Source organism: Gambusia affinis, linkage group LG08 (assembly GCF_019740435.1).
Source record: "Gambusia affinis linkage group LG08, SWU_Gaff_1.0, whole genome shotgun sequence".
NCBI lineage: Eukaryota > Metazoa > Chordata > Actinopteri > Cyprinodontiformes > Poeciliidae > Gambusia > Gambusia affinis.
Genome location: NC_057875.1, coordinates 7,293,612 through 7,313,687, shown reverse-complemented (window position 1 = coordinate 7,313,687; position 20,076 = coordinate 7,293,612). Strand labels below are relative to the sequence as shown.

Below are 20,076 nucleotides of genomic sequence, written 5' to 3'. Positions count from 1 at the left end.
TTCCAAAGCTCAAAACTGAACTGGACAAAACGGCTTTTAAATTTTCCACCCAGCCACATAGAATAATTTGCAGAAATATTTAATGTCATATCATACCTCTAAAAAGAGATCAGATTACTTTGCTCCTGTAACTGCCTTTATGTTTGGTTATGTGATTGCTCTTGGTCATGCATTTTGTGTGTCTGGTCTTGTATTTATGATTTATTGCATGTTTAATTCTGCTATCTTGGTCAGGTCACTCTTGAAGAGGTTTTTAATCTCACTGAGATATTTTTCCTGATTAACTAAAGGATGGATACATAACTTTGCTCTGTTCTGAATAATTATCGTACTGAATGTGCAGAGGCCTGGTATGGAGGTACTCATGTTACTCCGGTGTGTTGGAAAGAGGATGCATTTGAAAAATTTAAAGATTACAGTTTTTTTGAGGGCTTGTCTTTCTAGCAAAACACAGATGCTTCTGGTCATGACAGGGAAGAAAATAAAAAAGTTCAGTGGGTGTTGATGCTTTTACAAAACATTCAAGGTTTGGACAGATTGGACACAAGAAGTAGATAAGTTAACAAAACTTCTGTTTCCTATAAAATGTGGATAAAAATAACCAAACTGGATGAGACATATGTGAAGATAACTATATTCTAGCTCTTCCTACCACCATCTCAGGAATGTAATTAAGTAAGCGCCGTTCTGTTACAGCGATTGCAAGCAGACAGGCTGAATGCCAACAAAACAGATGTTACTGTTTAGCAGAGCATGCAGTGGAACCATTTAACAATCCTCCGACAGAACGAGAACCACCAGTATGTCGCACTTTCCTGTCATTCTTCAGGCAGGAGTTTCTAAATAATAAAAAAATAGACTCAGTACTTTTTATGTTTTCAATGAGTAGCTTTTTATTTGATCACAGCTCATTAGAGGCACATAATCTGTGAATGTTGTAAACTGACATTGTTGAGACATTTAAATGTTTCCCCTGAGATGCCTAGTGTCTAATTTTAAGGTGAATAAATGTAGTCAATTAACTGGTTTTAATAAAGGCAAGAATCCATAGTACAAGCGTAAACCTCAAATTTAACATCTTATTACATATTTACATGTATTGCTCTATGCTTATTAGCCTTTTTAATTGCACTTTTATAGCCCCATTTATTGAGTCCTTATTTGTTTTAAGCTTCATTATCTCACATTACCATGATCAGCTCCTATAATAAATTGGGGGAGGTGCAGGGGCTTAGCTCAGCTTTTTTCAAAATCTATAATACTTTGCACTGATGAAGTCTAGAATAAATTACTTTAATACAGATTCTTCTTGTCACAAATCGTTATCTGTGATGCATTTAAAATCGCAAAAACATTAAATCTTACTAAGTTCTTTTTTGTTTTTTGTCTAGTTTCTGGTGTAAATATTTTGATCCACTTCAAGTAACCCAAAACTCACTTACAAGTTACTTCTTAGGAAGATATGAAAGCTTGTTTTAAGTCAATAATTCCTTAATATTGATTTTAAAAAGTACTAGTTCCACTGGCAGATTTCTTCACATATAAGAAGACATTTTTCACATCTTACAAGAGAAAACAAATCTGCCAGTGGAATTCTAAATATTTTTTATCAATATTGTTGACTGAAAACAAACTCAATATCTTGCTGAAAGGTTACTTGTAAGTTGGTTTTGACCCTTTACAAGTGGACCAACACGTTTAAATCAAAAACTGGACAAAAATGCTTGGCAAGCTCTTTTAAAACCAGGAAGTATCTAAACTATATAAGTGACAACACATCTATATGCAGGTCTGTTGGGGTATGGTTGTAAATGACTACACTCTGTTGTCTTGATTAAAATGACAGACCCTTTTCCAAACAACATGTCAAATGGATGTGTGGTGACACAAAAAAGATGGATTAGAAATTGTTCTACAAAGATCATCGATGCAGGAAACATTGGCAAGCTCAGTGGAAGTAAACAGGTCAAGAGGACAGATTTCTTCCTACCTACCAAAAGCAGTCTGTTAGAAACAGTTTTTGCCTCAGGATTATGAAACAATTGGATTCCTGGATTTAAAGCAAATAACAACCTTAAACTGAAGACGAAGGACAAATAGCAGTTAATGTTACAGTCACTGCAAATCTCATGAAGAAAGTAAAACAACGAGACTGTGAAGGAGCTGTATCGAGCATAAAGTTTATCAGGTAATAACATGCCTTCTATTACAACAATTTTTACTTTTATATGTCCTCTGTCAGCGCAAAAATGTCTGATGTCCACAGATAGCAGCTTAAATTTTTCTGAGTGTCAGAGAAAAATGAAAAAAATATTGTTTTAATACAACTTCAATCTGGTTATATATTAGTATTTTAATGCTCTTTGATCCGTGTGTAAGGTTAGCGTGAACTGACTTACAGCAAAACAGCAGATAGAGTTTGAATGGTTTCTTAGGAATATGTTTTGACAGCTGCATTACAATAGCACAGCTAAACAATAAAAAGTGATTAAGACTATAAAAAGAGAAGATACCTGCCTAAACATTTCACATCAAGCCGATATAAGGTAAATTATACTGGTAAATTGTTGGGAGTAAGGTGCTGACATAGAGTCAGAATGCTGGATTGGCACAGAAATTACAAAGTCTAACTGAATAGTGTCAGAAATTCAACATTTCAAATAACTCTTTATCTCAACCAGGTTTGAGTAAGAAGCATGCACACACAACTGAAAAGCAAAAGTTGCCAAAATAATGGTTTCTATCCTTCAAAATCCCATTGTTTCAATTCAAGACTCTAAAAAGGCTAAGAGTTCGAAATACAACACAATAAACATTGTCCTCACGGCTCTCCATGAATACTAGCATTTATCCATTAAAAATATCAGGTGTAAAGGGCAGGTAGCAAGCTAAATATGCATCTTTTTGTGGGCTCTAGTGTCCCTTATTCGAAAGTAGGCTGACAGGAAAGAGGGAAGATATGCGGCAAACGTTGGCCGGGTCCGGGAATCGAACCCGCGACCGCTGCGTCGAGGACTGAAGGCCTCCAAATGTGGGTTGCGCTATCCCCTACGCCACCACAGTACGGCCCCGCTAAATATGCATCTTAACTTAAATTAGATTATCTAAAACAAAGCAATGGGAGGGGCAGTTTAGTATTTTTAAATTTAAACTTATTTCTATAGTGGAGTGGGAAATAATGGCTAAAGAGTTCTACCCAGCCATGACAGGGAAAAAAAGGTATGGACTACATACAGAACAAAAGAAACTGCAAAAAGAATTGCATTTACCCATTTTCATTTAAGTTTCCAGAATGTAGGAGTTTCACAGCATGACCCTAAACCATGATGTTTGGGTGACCAGTGACTGTAGCAAGGCTGAAAAATAGGCCTAAACTAAGCTTATCTGAGCTCCTGCAGAAAGAATCTCAATTATATATATATGTAAACACTTACAGTGAACCTTGACATCACTGCATCATTTTATTGCTTTATTCTTGTAGACCCTTTTACTGTTTGACATCTGGTTGGTTTATTAGTCCTTATTCTTTCATTGTTACAAGCTCTGCTAGAGTTTGTTGATTAAAGTATTTTAACAGAAGGTTAAAATATTCTGTAAATACATGCTTATATTTTGGAGATATGTTCATATATCCTAAATCTATCGCTGCAATTGTTGATAGTTACTAAAAGTTACTATAGAAGTAATTATTAAACTGAGCTCCACTGCCATGTTCTCTTACGCACATCAGCACACTCGCAAAGACAAATATAATTCATTATATTTTGAGGAAAAAAACAAGTAATATCCTTCCCTGGATATTTGATGCACACATACAGAAACACCTGAAGGATGAGAATCTGCAGGCTGTAGATTATGCACTGGTTAGTACTTAAGCATATAAAGTTATTTTACTGAAAACTATTCAATTCTGAAAAGAAGTACACATTAAAGATGTACCTTACATAAATATATAACAATAAATACATAGCACAACATCTATTATTATTTATTTATGAGTAAAGGAAGGCTTTTAGAGACTTACAGGAAGGACTTGACATCCAGGCCCCGGTTCTTCATCTGGTCCATCATGTAATCCCAGCTTCCAGGATTGCCACGAGAGCGCCCTCCTGCTCCGCCTCCCCTATAGCGTGAGGCGGCTGCTCCCCCTGAACCGCCCCGAGCAACCCGGCCACTGCCTCGTGTACCTGCACCCCCACCCTCACCACTGTTACTGCCGCCATCTCCTCTCCCTGCCCCACCACCTCCCCCAGGCTGTCCAGGTCCTGTGTGCAACTGTCCCAAGCTTTGGGATGTGGTAGGAGGGTGGCCGAGACCCGCACCCGATGGGTGGATGAGGGGCTGCTGCAGACTCTGCTGCCGCAGCAGCGTCCGAGGCCGGGTGGGAATGTGCTCCAGGGTGGAGGCATAGGATAAGACTGGATCGCCAAAGCTGGGAGGGCAGAGGAGTAACGAGGAAAGAGAGCGGGTTGATGGCCAGGGCCGGCAGAGAATTGGTTTGTGAGGACGTGGGAGGGAGTCCGATGTTGAAGAGGAGTATGAGGAACCACGACAGGCGGAGGTGGTTGGGTCAGGACAGGACGTGATGAGGAGAGGTGAGGAATCATCCGAGATTAGACAAAGAGGTCGAGGGCATTGGGGAGGTATTGGAGACAAAGTCAGGTTGGCATCCGGGCAGAAGCAGGAAAGTTCATCCAAACAAGAAGTTGAAAGTTGTGTGATTGGAGAGGAGGGAGGAGGTGTGGTGGTATTTGAGGTCAAAGTGGAGGAGGGATCAGAGAAAGGAGCGTTGGGAGGCGGAGAAAGGAGGAGGAGGAGAGAAAAAGAGAGCAACATGAGGCAGCAGCTGTAACAGCAGTAGCAAAAATAGCAGTAAAAGGTGCAGCCTGAGTGATGATCGGCATGCGACATGTGCTGCTCGTGGTGCTGGGTCGAGCAGTGAGTCTGCATCGGACGTGAGTGCGCCTTGCGTGGATGTGTGGCTTGAGCATGCTGTTTGTATGGAGGTGAGCTTCGCAGCGGCAGCGGTCGGATGTTGACCGTCCGTACAGGTGTGTTGCGGCTCTGAGCGGCACGGCCGCATCGCGGGGTGCGCGTCGAGGTTTTACTGCTTCCGGGCCTCGCCGTTGAGAGCTTTGTGGTTCGACGAGAAATCCCCATTTCTTCTACTCGCCTGTCAACATTTCCACCTCTGACAGCCTCTCCTCATTTCTGTCTAAGTATTTTTGGTCTTTTAAACACATGCAGGACCTCTGGAGAGATCCTGACAGCCAACCAACTTCTACAGCAAGACTCCCTCCCCCTCTGTCAGTCTCCTAATTTCCACTCCTCCCCTTCTTAAATACTGTTTAACTGATTAATTGCCTTACCTAAAATGACTCAAACCACTATCCCACAATGCAATTAGAATTCCTTTGTCTGCCTACTTATACATCACTCTTGTGTTTTGCAGACTCTACAGTACTTCTCATCCTCTCTTTTTCTAGTTTGTTCTCCTAACTAAATATAACTTCCTCTCTTGGATCGCTGTGTAACCCAGACTACCAGAACTAGGTCATGAGAGAGCTATTCCCATCAGTTTGTGCAGTTAGCATTACCTCATCCAGCACAATTTACATGCAGCTTTTCTTGTGATATTCGTCGTACCTAACAGCTACACATAAAAGGATGAAAAAAGTTCAATGGATGCCTTGCAAAACTAAACCAGTTAGTAAGAAAGAGGTAAACGATGGAGAGCGGGCAGGGCAGAGGAGACGGTGACAGACCAGTGGAGCACGATGGGAGCATAGGGTGACGATGGAGGAGAGATGGGAAGAAACAGGGTGCGAGACACAAACACAGGAGACACACAGACACTCATGGCGGCCTGAAAATAGAATCCAATTACAGACAGGGGCAAAAAGAAAGATGAGAGGAGGAGAAAAGGAGTGAGTGAGGTAGTGATGAGCGTAAATGTGTTGTGGAGGAAGAAATCGCAGGCATGAAGTGTCAACGGAATGTGAAGAAAATCACAGCACCAGCGTTTAACTGCCTCCTTTACAGAAGACTGAATATAGCCCCGGCATCATGTCAGACGTCACAGATGAGGTATTTGTACAGTGAATGATAGTTTACATTGTAAGTTCAAGTCTTAATTAAAAAGTTTGAGAGAAAGAAAGGATTTATGTCTTTCTGGTTACCTTAACCTTGCTGGCAGCATGTAAGTCCTGCTCTCATGAAGACATTACACACACCCAAGTAGTCTCTAAATCTATATCAGAGTGCTTTTGTAACTAGTTACTGCCTCAGGGTTCTGAAAAGGTCGGTATCAGGTTCCCGACTAACATCAAGTCCCAATTATATGTTTCAGCATGTTTTATCCTTATTCATCTCAGGTTCACTTGCAGATAGTTTGAGAAAGAGCTGGATTAGCACAAAAGGTTTTCCTATAATCATTGTCTGCAAAATGAAGATAAAAAAACATTAATGTACCCAAAATCTAGAATGAAGCAGTTATCAGGTAGAAAAAACTTCTCTATCCAATCAATAGCTCCAATTAAAAGTATATTCACTGAGAAAAATGTTAGCATGTTCAATGTGTGCCTAAGTTGTTAAATATAATTTATCATTCAACATGTAGTGATGAGACAATAAGAAATGTGCAACTCGGATGCAGAGCAACAACTGGAAGAACTGGCGTGTATGAAAGGAAAGTGACTGTGGCGGGCTTGAGGGGTGTTGAGTGTACATTATTTGTTTGTTTGTTCCCAAATTAAAGTCATTCATGTAATGATTGATGCAGCTAAAGGGATAAACCCAAAAGAACTACATCTTTTGTGAGTCAGGTGTGCATTTTGCAACTGAAGCGTTGATTTTTATAATTTCTGGTTCTGAACTCACTTGGTAGGTCTTAATCCTCCGGACTGCATGTGGCTTTGGACGGTCTGCCACTTCCCAGCCTTCACTCCCTCTGTCACCATGCTCTTCACGCTGTCGCTACGATAAGGACCCCCCCCAGCATCCCCATGCCCAGCTGCGGCAGCCCCTTTCTGCCCCCCCGAAACCGCCCCACTGAGGGACAAGAGATGATGTAGAGATCCCAAAGTAGACAAAGGGTTCAGAAGAGGGGGATAATGATGGGCAGAGAAGAGAAAGACCAAAGAGAGTGAGAAAGACACAAAGACACACACAAAAAAACAGATTGAGAAACCACATGGTTAAGGAGGTGAGACCGATCGGTGGACTGTGTGAAGGGGCAGACCCAGGTTTCGAGGTCAAATAGAAAGCAGGTGAATGAAAGTGGTCTGGAGTCCAGCGTGGAAAAGGACAGGGATGGGGAGAGGACGGCTAGGTGAAGCAAGAGGAGGAGGAGAGGGATTTAGAGGTAGCCTGTGAAGGATGAAAAACCAGCAACAAGTTCCTCCTCTGGGCTTAGAGGAGAAAAGGTGTGCAGTTTAGCTTTTTAGTTATTCCCTTTAATTTAATTTGAGCTTCTAGGCCTTGTGTTGTGCTACTTATCAAATAAAGCATGACGTCATGAGAAATATTTGGTGCTCATAAGCCACTGGGCACGATTTGTTTTTGTACTTTGATGTGTAAAAGATCCCTTTTGAAATATCTACTTGTCATTTAGGCAGCACTTAAGACTCAGTGACAGTATTCAGAAAGATAAACGCCAAGCAGAAAGTACTGTGCTAATCACACCGGCCTTCAAAAGCGGGCACAAGGTACCGGAATTAATCAACGTCCCCATTAAAGGCAGTTGTCAACTCAAATTTAATCTCAAAACGGGTGCAGTGGTGATCAAAATTAAAAGAACATTAGTGCCCTCTGGTGACATGACTGCATTTCATTAAAAGGCATGGCTCCTCCGCTCCAGAAAACACAAAACACAAGGCTCCTAAAACTTTGCATTGCACCGTGCATGCTTGTGAGGTAAGGGTATTAAACTTGCACCAGGGTCACCTTTCAAATTTGACTTTCACTACCTGCCACAATCCTGCATATTTATGCATTATCGATCACAACTTTAGCTGTGCGATGGTCAGGATGGGATACAAGCCTCATCTGAGCAGAGCACAAGGTGAATGTATATTTACTCTTTAACACAGGGAAAAGCAAGTAGGATTATTTTGGGTAACACTTTATTTGACGGGTTGTGAATAAGACTGTCATGACATCGTCATAAATATGACATAAAACCTGTCATGAACATGAGTAAGTCTTCATGAATATTTATGACTATTGTCATTCAGTAAATCATGACACTTTTAATACAAAGTTGACATTATTCAAAATGTCTCTTATGACAACTTGACGTTAAAGAAATCATGATCTGACATAAATTTGTTATAAAAGTATTACTGATTAAACTTTAAAAATTATATTAAAGCTAAAATTTCAGACAAATAATTTATACTGTCTGAAGTTGTTTTGGTTACTTCATTGATTATAATCTGCCATATACAATGACAGACGATATTCCCAAGACTGTAATCTGAAAAGTGGTGTGACATACTCTTTACTTTTCACTCCATTCCAACACACAATAGAAAAATATTCTGAGATTTGATACTTTCTATCAAATTTGGCATCTATAACTCATCAAAATTTTTAAATGAATAAAAATAAAAATACCAGCAATATTAGAATACATGGCTATGCATGTGTGTGTGTTTGTGCAATTTTTAGACATTTGACTATAAGTAATAAACGCTGGGTTTGCTGATTTTTATTGTCTGCCATTTCAATAAACGTTTAATATAATTGTTATTTTTTACACTGCTCCACTAGGGTTGCCAATAAAAGTGGAAGCCAGTATAAATACCATTTCCTTACCTGAACAGGTTTTATTAAATTATGACTTTAATATTTCAATAGCTATAACCCTTTGCGAAAAGAATGTTATGGCTGTAGAAAATGTTTAAAAATTATCATTAAATCCACTAAATCCTTTTTACAGGGAGACTGACTAAATGAGGCTCGGTGTCATTATGACGACGGAAAGCTGCTCATCTCGAGGGAGTTCAGAAAGGAAATGATTTTCCAGCTGTCTGTTGGCTTTAGCAACATATTATTGGTGGGAGTCAAGAGGTCGCCTTCGTCTCTCCCTGTGAGAAACTTATCATTATATAGTCTCACTTTGACTGAATGCCACTATTTTTCAGGCCCACACACCAGTGATTTAGCAGATTATTTCTGCTAACCGTGTAGTAGAGAAAACTCACCACTTTTCACACATGAAGGCAGGATCTTATGACTCAGATGTTGATAGGAAACAAATGGGAAACTTGAATGCTTTCTTAAATACTGAAATGCAAAGACTTGAGTGCAGCCTTTTTTTCTGGGCAATCTGGTTAAGATGACCAATTATCAGGAGTTTTGTCAGATCAATTCCCAGAATCTAAATGTCCTCTCAGGGCCCAGAGGTGACCTTGCCGGAGTTTCATTGGAATCAAGTGAGATTTTTATAGCAACAAGGAGAAAGAAAACAGTGTTATATTGTCTCCCAAAAATGGCAGAGAGCAGATGCAGTTCAAGTGATTCAATGTTAGTGCAGCACACACTGTTGATATTACATTGATGGGAGAAGAATTCAAGAGTAAGCCACAAATGGATGTTAAGTACAGATGAGAACTGTCACCACACTGCAACCTGGTGGTAACGGTCAACCCTCCACGACAAAAGCGACCACAATAGCACCACACAAATATAAGAAACAGGCAGAGGACAGGCAGATTTCAAACATCATCGAAAAAGGTTGGTTAAAAGTGTTTTTGGAGAGAAGGAAAATGAGGGTTGTCCGTCTCCATGGTCACACCATGGGCAGAAAGGGGCGAGGTTATAGGTCAGGAGTTAGTGTGGAGCAGCAGGGCTGTAGAGAGTGAGGGGGCGTCTGTGCATCACTTAAAGATGATATTATACATAGCCTTGCAAAAGTATTCACACTCCTTTGTCGTTTAATGCTGGCAAACTGAAATGTGTTTTACTTTGATTTTATGGGAAAGACCAACACAAAATAAAACAAAGATGTAAAGTGGCAGAAAATTTATTGTAAATCAGGAATAAGTTGCATGCATTTGGATTTAAACAGAATTTGTTAAAACCACTTTTCACCTTCATCAGTGTAACACATCTACAAATTGAATTTTATGCTCATTCATCTTTCCAAACAGCAGGAGCTCAGCCAGATTAGATGAATAGCATCTGTGAACATCTTTTGTAAATCTTTACACACATTCATGAAGGTCTGGACTTTGACTAGTCCATTCAAACACATGAGTATGCTTTAATCTAAAGTACGACATTGTAGCTGTGGCTATATGTTTAAGATCATTGTCCTTCTGAAACATTATCCTCTATTCCATTTAAGTTGTGAATCTCCTCAGCTCTTCCATAGTTACCATGGGAGTCTTGGCTCTTTGACTTGTCTGACCTTGTTTACCTCTGAGGTCTTCACAGTAAAAGGAGATAAACAAGCATCAGGCTAATTAGATGACAACTGACAGCATTAAATGTTTATACAGACATAAGAGTAAAAGGGAATGGGTTCAAATGCTCAACTGCCTTTATCCCTCTTTTTTCCTTCCCACAATATTTTAAAACAATTTAGCATTTTCTTTCCAATTCACAATTATGCTTTACTTTGTGTTGCTTTTTCACAGTTTGTGGATGAAATATGTGCAGAATATGAAGGGGTGTACATACTTTTGCGAGGCGCAATATGAACAGAAGCAGCAGAAACATGCTGGGGGGCTTTATGACTGTGCTATTTTGTTGATGCACTAATGGTCAAATGCCTTCAACAGGACGCTGTAATGTGCATAAGTGGCATTTGCTGTGCTCAGATTTCCCAACTAGAGCCATCATTAGCAATCATTTGTGCCCTCCAGTGTGCCAACAGTGGTCGGGTTATTATCATCATCAACATTGTTGTTGTTGTTGTTGTTACTACAGATGATGGAAATGATGTTATATAACAAAAGCAGGTCAACAAATATGCATATTTTTATTGCATTTATAAAATGAGTGTTCCAGTAAATATCCCCATTATCTGTGAGAAGATTTGGTCTTTACATATGGAAATTATCAACGTCCAATCAGAATTTGGATGAGTTTGCTAATGGTGATGACAGCAAAGCAGGTGAAGAGAATATGTGGGAAGGGGAAGATAGGAAAAGAAAAAGGGAAAGGAGAAAAAGAAAGAGAGCAGTGCTGCCCCTGCCTCATTACAGCCCTGCTCAGAGGGAAGTCTCTTACCAAACTTGGATCAAGACTCACTTGAGCGTGAGGCGCGGATCTCCATATGGGGCATAGGGAGAAATGTTTAGTACAAACTCCTTGGGCGGATAGGAGCTCCACCTCTGCTGCACTGTGCTGCTGTCATTGTTATTCCAAAAGTCTCTGTCTAGATCACTGCGGCCAAAGAGAGAGACAGGTCAGAGCAACACAACTACGGACAGACCTAGCACCAACCGAGCATTTACATCACAGGCCGTCCCTGGGGCTTGGCTGGAGGACGAAGGCTGTTCTTGCATCGACGGAAACACAGCAGGCCCAGATTTAAAGTCTGTTTCTCTACCTGAAGCAGACAAGTCGTCGTAGAAGGTGTATTTAAAAACACATTGGTGGTTATTCAGGGTGGTCAACTCCACAGACATATTTGACACATAAGAAAAAGACTCAAACTAATAAAAGGCACATCATAATAATAGAAAACTCTTGAAGCAGAAGTGAAGTCTGCACCCCAACCCTGGTGTTAAGAGAAGTGAGAAAGAAAGAAAGCAAGAAAGCAAGAAACACAGTGCAGAGAAATTACACACATAGTCAGAGAGTGCAGTGAGCAGAATCGCTAATATTGTACAAGTCACACACCAGCGGTCAGAGATGTTGCACAGGGACAGAGCAGAAAGGAGGAAGGAGTTGGAAGCTGAAATGACCAACAGAAAACACCAACGCTGCTGGAGCCAGTCAGAAAAAAAAAAAACAAAAAAAAACTTAAGAGATCCAACAAACCAAGTCAGAATGCATTTATAAGCTGAAGCCCATTTCAGTGCTTAAAAACCATCCATACATAAATAAATAAAACACACACTGAAGGTAGCTGAGGCAAAACCAGGCTAAAGAAGAGAACAAGCAGGTTATTACGTGGAATACAGCAGGACATACAGGAACATAAACCTGACCTATCCAGCTTCATTTACCAAGACCATAAAATGCCTTTATCTCAGTTTCATTCCTGTAAGAAATGTGAGATTAATATCACCCCAAAACAATCAGACGTCATGCATTTCACAAGAAGTCTTTTGCCTTGCACCTGCAGCCTCTTGAGCAGTCAAAGGATTTCATCCACAACAAAGATCTTCAAATGTGAAATAATGCAGATCAAATCTAAACTGATTGAATCACTGTCCTGGTATTACACTGCTCTCCAGAAGACTATCCTTGTGGAAATTGTCGCATAACAAAAACAATTAATGCTCATTTTTTGCGTCGTTTGCGTGGATGTTCATTGGGGGGACTCAAAGCCGAACCAAATCGAGCTCATTATCACCAGACTGTTCCACCCCAACCAGTTACCAGACACTTACTTGATGGCTTTCTTCTCCCCTCGCCCACGTGCAGAGTCTGGAGTGTCGGCTGTTTCCACTCCCGGCTTGTTCCTCTTTCCCTGGAGCCAAACGGAGAAGGGACGGGATGATGAGGAAAACAAAGACACAAAAAGGTTAGCCTGAATTTCTCCTTTTGAAGCTGTGTTTTTGCTGTGCTAATTTCAAGTGTAAATGCCTCTCCCATTATCTCAGAAACACTGTGCCATCACTCCTCGTGATACTCTGATTACACTAATCAAAGTCAAATCAAATCTGCTGTGAAGAGTCATTTCTGACTACGATTATCATTCACACCACCCTGAAATTTACATGCCAATTGCCTCTTTGAGGTAATCCGCCGGGTCCTGGAGAGTGGCATTCCTAAAAGTCCCGCACAAACCTGATTTCAAACAGCTGGACCATGACCTGCAGTAACCATGAAAATAATGGCAATTTATAGGGCTCAAAAAGTAGGTTCTCCTGTGCGCTTTCTTCTGGAAAAGCTCATTACTTTTAAAGGCTCCTAGCACGTGTCCTGCTGCACGTAATCTCTACTGACACTTTTATACGAGTGGAACGGGTTGGGAATCAGTCCAAAGATGCTCTTCCACACAAAAAACCATGAGCGTAACACTAAAAGTGATGCTCTGATACACACAAAGAGGAGAGCACGTTCCTCCCTATGAGTTCAACTCTTTATGTTGACTAAAGGTACGATTCCAGAGCTCAGCTGTTTTACTGGAAGTTAATTGCGTTTAGAGCCTAAGACATTTTGGTGTAGCATAAAGCAGCATCCTTGTTACCAGGGTCATATAACTATAGCGCAATAAAATAGCTAAAGCCCTATCCACTTTTCCATTTCACCTTGTCACGTTGCATGACATGAGGGGATCAAATGGTTTTACTAATAAAAATCTGTAATATGTAGCCCTCTTTACTCTGACACTCTTGAATAAATCCAGTGAAACCAATTGCTTGCATTAATCTTTCCATAAGTAGAGTCCATCAGGGAGCAATTTAATCTTAGCACAAACATGGCTGTTCTCCGAAGGTCCCAGAAAGTTGTTGAAGCACATTAGTTAACATGCAGCAAAGAAGGCCAGTGAATATAAAAGACCTGACTTTAAGGGTGGAATATTTTAGAGCAGAGTTAGATTATAAAAACTAAAGTCTGGACAACTTAAACAAAGCCAAAAAGAAGTTTGTTGACCTTACTAATAAGGAGTAAGTTCACTGAAATAAATTACCCTGTAAATGTGAATGATCACTGACCTCTAAAGATAGTAAGGCAATGTATCTGTATATGTTGTTTATAATTTTAAATTCTTGTTTGATTTTTTTACAACATTTGAAATATGTATTATCAAATGCTTTTCATTCCCAAAAACTTATTTTTTTTTCTTGCCGGGTGGCACATTTCGTAGTTTGTGTTTCCGAGAATCAAGATCACCCCAAAACTGCAAGCAGATCCCAGAATTATGTGGATTTTGGTTTTGTTGCAAAGTCAGAGTTTACAAAAACTCTGCTGAGAAAGAAAGATAAAGGCCACAATAGCAAACAGGATCATATCGAATACATACACGGACACTAAGCCGCTCAAGTCTTGCGTGTTCAGATATAATCTAAACTGGAATGGTCAACAAGTGAATAAACAATCGCAGATAACCAGTTAAAAAGCTTCGAAACAGAGAGGGCCAGAGAATGATACACTGAAATTCAAATGAACTCCTTATAAAACACAAAAGAAAATTTGCATGTTTCTGTGTGTGTACTCCCAGAGGAACTCAAAAATGTGTCTGAAAACTACATAAGGTATAACTTCCAAGGAGAAGACGTGGACTTTTCCAAAGATTTTGCTCAATCTACAACAAATTCTTCAATCTACAACAATTATTTTGGAGAGCAAAACTGTGCTTTTCTTTGCAGCGAGGACAAACTATAAAAAAAAACTCATGTTTCATTCATTAGAATAGTAAAATTTTCTGGAAGGTGGGAGGACCCAGGAGATGAGCAGAGGTCCCGCGCCAAGAAAGATGAGCGAAAGCTGAAAATGGAAATCAAATTGAAAAACAAAAAAGAGGCCTGAGCACAAAGAGTGAAAAACAACGACGGCACAGAGCAGCTTGTGAAACAATGACATGGAAGGTAGCAGGAGAGAGAGACAGGTGAAAATGAGAACTGAGTGAAACAGTGAGTGACAGACAGCCCCCAGTAGGTTGGGTTTAAAACGAGGAAGAAGTCATCCATTCTGCAGTGAGACACAGCCGTCTCGCAGAGAACACACAGCTTCAAAAAATAGAAACTAAAGAACTTCTGTACAGCATCATTCAAGCTCATTCACAAGAATGGATAGCTAAAAGTCATTTTCTTCTCCTTAAACACAGTAAGGCAGCAGAAATCTATAAAGGCTGATATGACAAAGCTGAGCAGTTATTACAAAATAAGACAGAAAACAAAGGACAAAATGAAGTCAATACCTCCAAATCTAGGTTACAGAAAACCAATAGTAGACGATAAAATTCACCACCTGGGCTTTTGTTTTCAGACTGAAGGCTTCAGTGAGGTCTTGCTTTGAGTCAGCACTTCATAATAAATTTCACAGCAAAACAATGGATCAAATAATGAAATAATCCCCCAAATACTTTCTAGCAATCGAACATATTATGACTTAAATTCTGTTGGGGGTGTTCCAGTTAATTAGTAAGACTTAGATCATTTAGTCACATTCAGTTCTAACAAATTCCCAGAATAAACCATTTGTTTTGAAAGAATTAAATAATTAGTTTTAAAAAAACAAATTAGCTTAATGAATAAATTAAAATAAATATTTAATCAGGTTCTGAATTGGCTGTTTTAAATTATGCTGCAATTTCTTGTACGAGTTAGGCTTATGTTAGGAATTTAGTATGTTTCTCTGGACAAGTTCTTTATCTTAATTCTACAAATAAATTTTGGAAATTGAAAAAATAATAACCAACTTAAATTTAACTGACAAAACTTTCTAACTGTAGTATGTCATGACAGAATCAGAGAAGGAAGTTATGTGGTTGTATTACATAACAATACATTTGACAATTATGACTGAGCTTTAGTTCACCTCTATAGTACAGTCAGTGTTTTTATAAATAATAATAAACTCCATATGTTTATTCTTCATATTTTAACAGTTTAATGTGACTAAAATAAGCACCAGCCTCTTGATGGACAAAGCATAAATTGATAGAGACAAAATCATTTTAATAGATTACTTATAAAGACGGAGGTGTCCTAATCCAGCACTGATCTCACATGCAAACATAAAAAAATAATTATACGGGGTTATGGTTAATCCATTATTGCAGCCACTGGACTGAGTTGGTTGCATGTCTTAATTTGGAAACAATGTATGGGCAATGGCACACATTGTCAGTGACATTATTATTACTTCATTGATTCACACTTGACCTAGATGTTATTTAAACTAGCTGGTCAATTTATAGGTACATCTGGTCACCTACTTAATGCTAAAAGCAAATTAATTAATCCCGATGCAACAAATCGATGCATTAAGGCATCTAGACAAGCTGAAGAGGATTTGCTGAAGTTCAAATTGAGCATCAGAATGACAACAAAAAGTAGATTTTGAACTTGATGTGTTACTGTTGGTATCAAACAACACAAGTTAATACAGGAATAGATGATGTATGCACAATTTTCTTTCAGGTGTGCAGAGAAAAATTAAAAGCAAAAAAATAAATAAATAAATCCAGTTAACAGAAGCTTTATAGTATGAAAATGTCTTGATGATGTCAGCGGTCAGAGGAGAATGGGTAGACTCGCTCTTGAAGATGAAAAGGCAACAGTAGCTCAAGCAATCAATGATTACAACTAAGGTAAGCAGAACACCATCATTTAACACAATACTCCATGTATCAAATGAGCAAAAGCAGAAAAAAACATACATAAAACCAAATTTACGCAATAATAGATAAGGGAAAGTGACGTTTAGATGTTGGGATCAGAATTTGGTGTAAGATCAAATCACAAATCCAGTCTGAATGGTATCAGACTGGTGTCAGCGATGAAAAGCTATGGCGGATATTTTCTTACCTCCTTTTGCGTCCCTGAGTACCAAATTAGCGCAGTTTAAATGCCACAGCTTACCAGACTATTGCTGCTGACCTTAATTACCACAGGGGAGGACAGGGAAGGTCCACAAAGATCTAACCATCTCAACTGGTTTCCTGAAAATGACAATGCGTTCATTGTACTCTGAGTCTCTCCACAGTCGCCAGATGTCAAATCCCTTCAGGATGTTGTGTAACAGAAGATTTCTATCAGGACATGCAGCTAACAAATTAGCAGCAATAGCTCTGATGTTCTGAAGTTAATTTGGACCAAAATCTCTGAGGGATGTTGCCTTTTTTTTGTATTGATTTTTAAGAAAAAGCAATTTCATATTGGCTTAGGGGAAGATATTATGGAGCATTCACCATCAAGAAGTCTTTCGCAAAGATCAATCACTATAAACATTACACATTTTGGAAGCTCTGCTGTCTACTGAAGGTAGCACTGGTGTTGTAGTCTCTAGGCTGGCAATTAAAACAAATTGGTAAATAAACACCGGTTTTCAGCCTGTGCTTCAAAATGTTAGGAAAACTGACATAACATTATTACAGTTTTATGCTACCTGAGACAACAGCGTTGTTTGAGTGATGCTGCATAAAGAAGAAGGTGTGTGCAGTATGGAACATTTTCCACACTGCACACACCTCTTTCATGACTCTCAAAACAAAGTATAGCAACAGGATGGCGCAACAGAGAAGGAACTTTACAACACATTTTCCGTATCTTAGGCACTGACGAGGATGCTTTGACTTAATAAAAGGGACAGAAACTCAGGAAATGCTTTGTTTGGAGGAAGCAGCAAGTTTAGTTACTGCTGAAGAGCTGCAGATGAGTAAGAGGAGAAGTGGTCTTGGACTGCCTGCGGTGATGCTGAGAGTTTTCTGAAAGAGTCCCAACATGAAACGAGGCAGAGTTAAAAGCATGGCTCTCTTTCTGTCTCACCCAGCAGTGGACTCGCCTTCCAACACCCAGCTGTGTTTGTTTGCCATGAATTAACAGGCAACAAGAGTAGACACGCTCACTGGATGTTACCAGAAACCCTCCACAATTAAATAGGAGTCAACTATTAAAATGGCCGTTAAATCAAGTGATTTATATTTAGGATCAGTCAAAATCCTTTTGATTTACCTGCATTCTGCTGTTGCATATTACATCCTCCAGGAACCGTTTCATAACTACATGACCATTTTTGATTCGTGATCATCTCATTGATAACTAGAACATTTCTCTCTCATACGATAGCAGTTGGCAGAATATTAAAGGGAAACCCTGAGTGAGTGCTGTGAAAGTGGTCTGGTTCAATCTTAACCCCACTCACAACTATGTCACGGATCAAACAGCAACAAGGTACACAGGAGCAGGTGGGGGGTTTCTGAATGCCAAGCGGCCACTGCTGCTCAAACAGATGTTAGAGCCGCACCGCTTCTGAAATCTGAAAATCTCTCCCACTACCGAAAGCAGAGGCCCCTGCTGACACCTATCAGCCTCACCACACAGGAACCCAATAATCACATTATAAGAGATTATTGTATTAGTATTTGTTGCTTTCTTGCTGTTGTTTCCACTGGGATTAAATCAGGCATTAAACAACACTGACTACGTACTTGTTCAAAATATGCCACAACAAACTAAATTGTTCTTTGTGTTCTACTTCAAAAATGAGCTTTTTTTTTAAGCAGGCTGACTTCATGTCAGGACCGTTGAAACAAAACTCATTGCACCAGTTTGCCAAAGCTAAAATACCGAAAGCAACACTTGCCCAAAAACATCTTGTCTATAACCTATGAATCATACCAGAAACTGGAATGGGTCCACTTGCAAATGACACGTGAGGCTCCAGGCAAGCTGCTTGTTCTTATAAAAGCTGACGCTGTCTAAGAGTACACTCCGAAATATCCAAAACAAATGCCTTGGACACGAGTTAAGAAACATGCAGGAAGCACGACCTTATGGAAAATGGAATACAGAAGCCTGTATTCCATTTTCCATTATTAAGTATATTATTAGCTTAATAAACTCTTTTATTAAGCTAATAAAAGAGTTTAGCTTAAAGCAAGCATGTTTATGTAAATTCTGGTATGAACTCAGGGAACAAACATAGATCTGAAACATGTCAAGTGAATTTCCATAAACCTAGTTAGTAAATTACTAGTCTGCATGTGAATAATCTAATCTAAGTTTTAAAATGTTGTGATGTAAACAACTGAGATTATTAAAGAACATCATCATCCATACGCAATTATTTGTGCAGGATCCCATAGAGGCTAGTGCCTACCTTGCTGCAATGTACCAGTGCCATCCACCGTTTCTCTGAAACCTATTTGAAGTGGTAAAAATTGTATTTATTTACAATTTGTCCCTTAAACATATTATTTTTAATTTCTTTCACTATTAGGTGAAAGTTTTGTTAAAGTTTCTAAATTCCTAAGTTTCTAAGTTGGTAAATTACTTCCGTTCGTTTCTTCTTTGTCTCTTTAGGTATGGGTGCATGAGAGGGCCGCCCCAGCATTTCCTCTTTATAGTGGGTTATGATGTCACTGATGGCATACATCTGAGAGATCACATAAAGTCTGCAAACCCACCAACACAAGCCAGTGGCCAATCATCTAACCTGATAAGCCAAATAAGGATAAGGAGGAGCATTGATCAGGGAAGCCCATGGCTCTCTGACATCCACAGCTCAGGTGGGAAATCTGGTGACAGGACAAGAGTCAACTGAATTGTGCACTCCAAACATCTTCCCCTTATGGAAGAGTGACAAGACACTTTTGAAAAAAAGCCTTAAAAACTCCCGCTTGCACTTTGCCACAAGCAAGTTTTAGCTTATAGCTTTACAAAAGGCAAAAATGTTTAAGGAGGTATGAATACGTCTATAAGGCCCTGGAGAAAACTAATATTTTCGTGATATGTGAAAAAGTTGTTTTTAACCAGATTAACACTGTTTGTGCTTCCTCAAACAGCAGCATGTCATAAATAACACATTTCTCATCAGAGAAATGAGCTCAATTCATTTCGGTCACACCTAATTATTTTGTACATTAAACAGCTGCGTTGAAAGTGGTTTCACACCAGTGGGCTGCCGTCCTTTTTTCCCCAAAGTAAGTGGTCCAAAGACTACAAAGCGCTTTAATTGACGTCTTAATTCCTCCCACTGTGTCCGCTACACACACAAACACAGACCCAGAAGGTAACTAGATTCACTGATATTAAAACAAAAAGGCTGCTTTAAATGCCATCTCGTGAGAGAGGGAAGAGAATCGTTCTGTGTGGTCGATGGCGGCCATCATCGTGTTGTGAGGTCAGAAAAATTGTCACTTAATCTCAACTTGCGGCTGCAGCGGGACTGCTTCACAGCACCGTCAGAGGATAAAAATAAGATTCATCTGCAGCGGCGCTCAGA

General features: G+C 39.5%; 1 protein-coding gene across 3 annotated transcripts in view; it reads right to left on the bottom strand.

Moving 5' to 3' along the window:
• The window catches only part of syt7a (synaptotagmin VIIa), a 106,158-nt gene that overhangs the window by 39,493 nt on the left and 46,589 nt on the right, over positions 1-20,076 (bottom strand). The window contains exons 3-5 of one of the 3 annotated variants that reach the window (XM_044125346.1): positions 12,570-12,649; positions 11,260-11,394; positions 4,025-4,432 (exon numbers count right to left, since the gene is read on the bottom strand). In XM_044125346.1, the coding sequence (XP_043981281.1) occupies positions 4,025-4,432; positions 11,260-11,394; positions 12,570-12,649 (623 nt within the window). Of the gene's footprint in view, positions 1-4,024; positions 5,695-6,879; positions 7,014-11,259; positions 11,395-12,569; positions 12,650-20,076 lie in introns of those variants that run through there. The other 2 variants (XM_044125347.1, XM_044125345.1) reach the window with 2 other exon arrangements.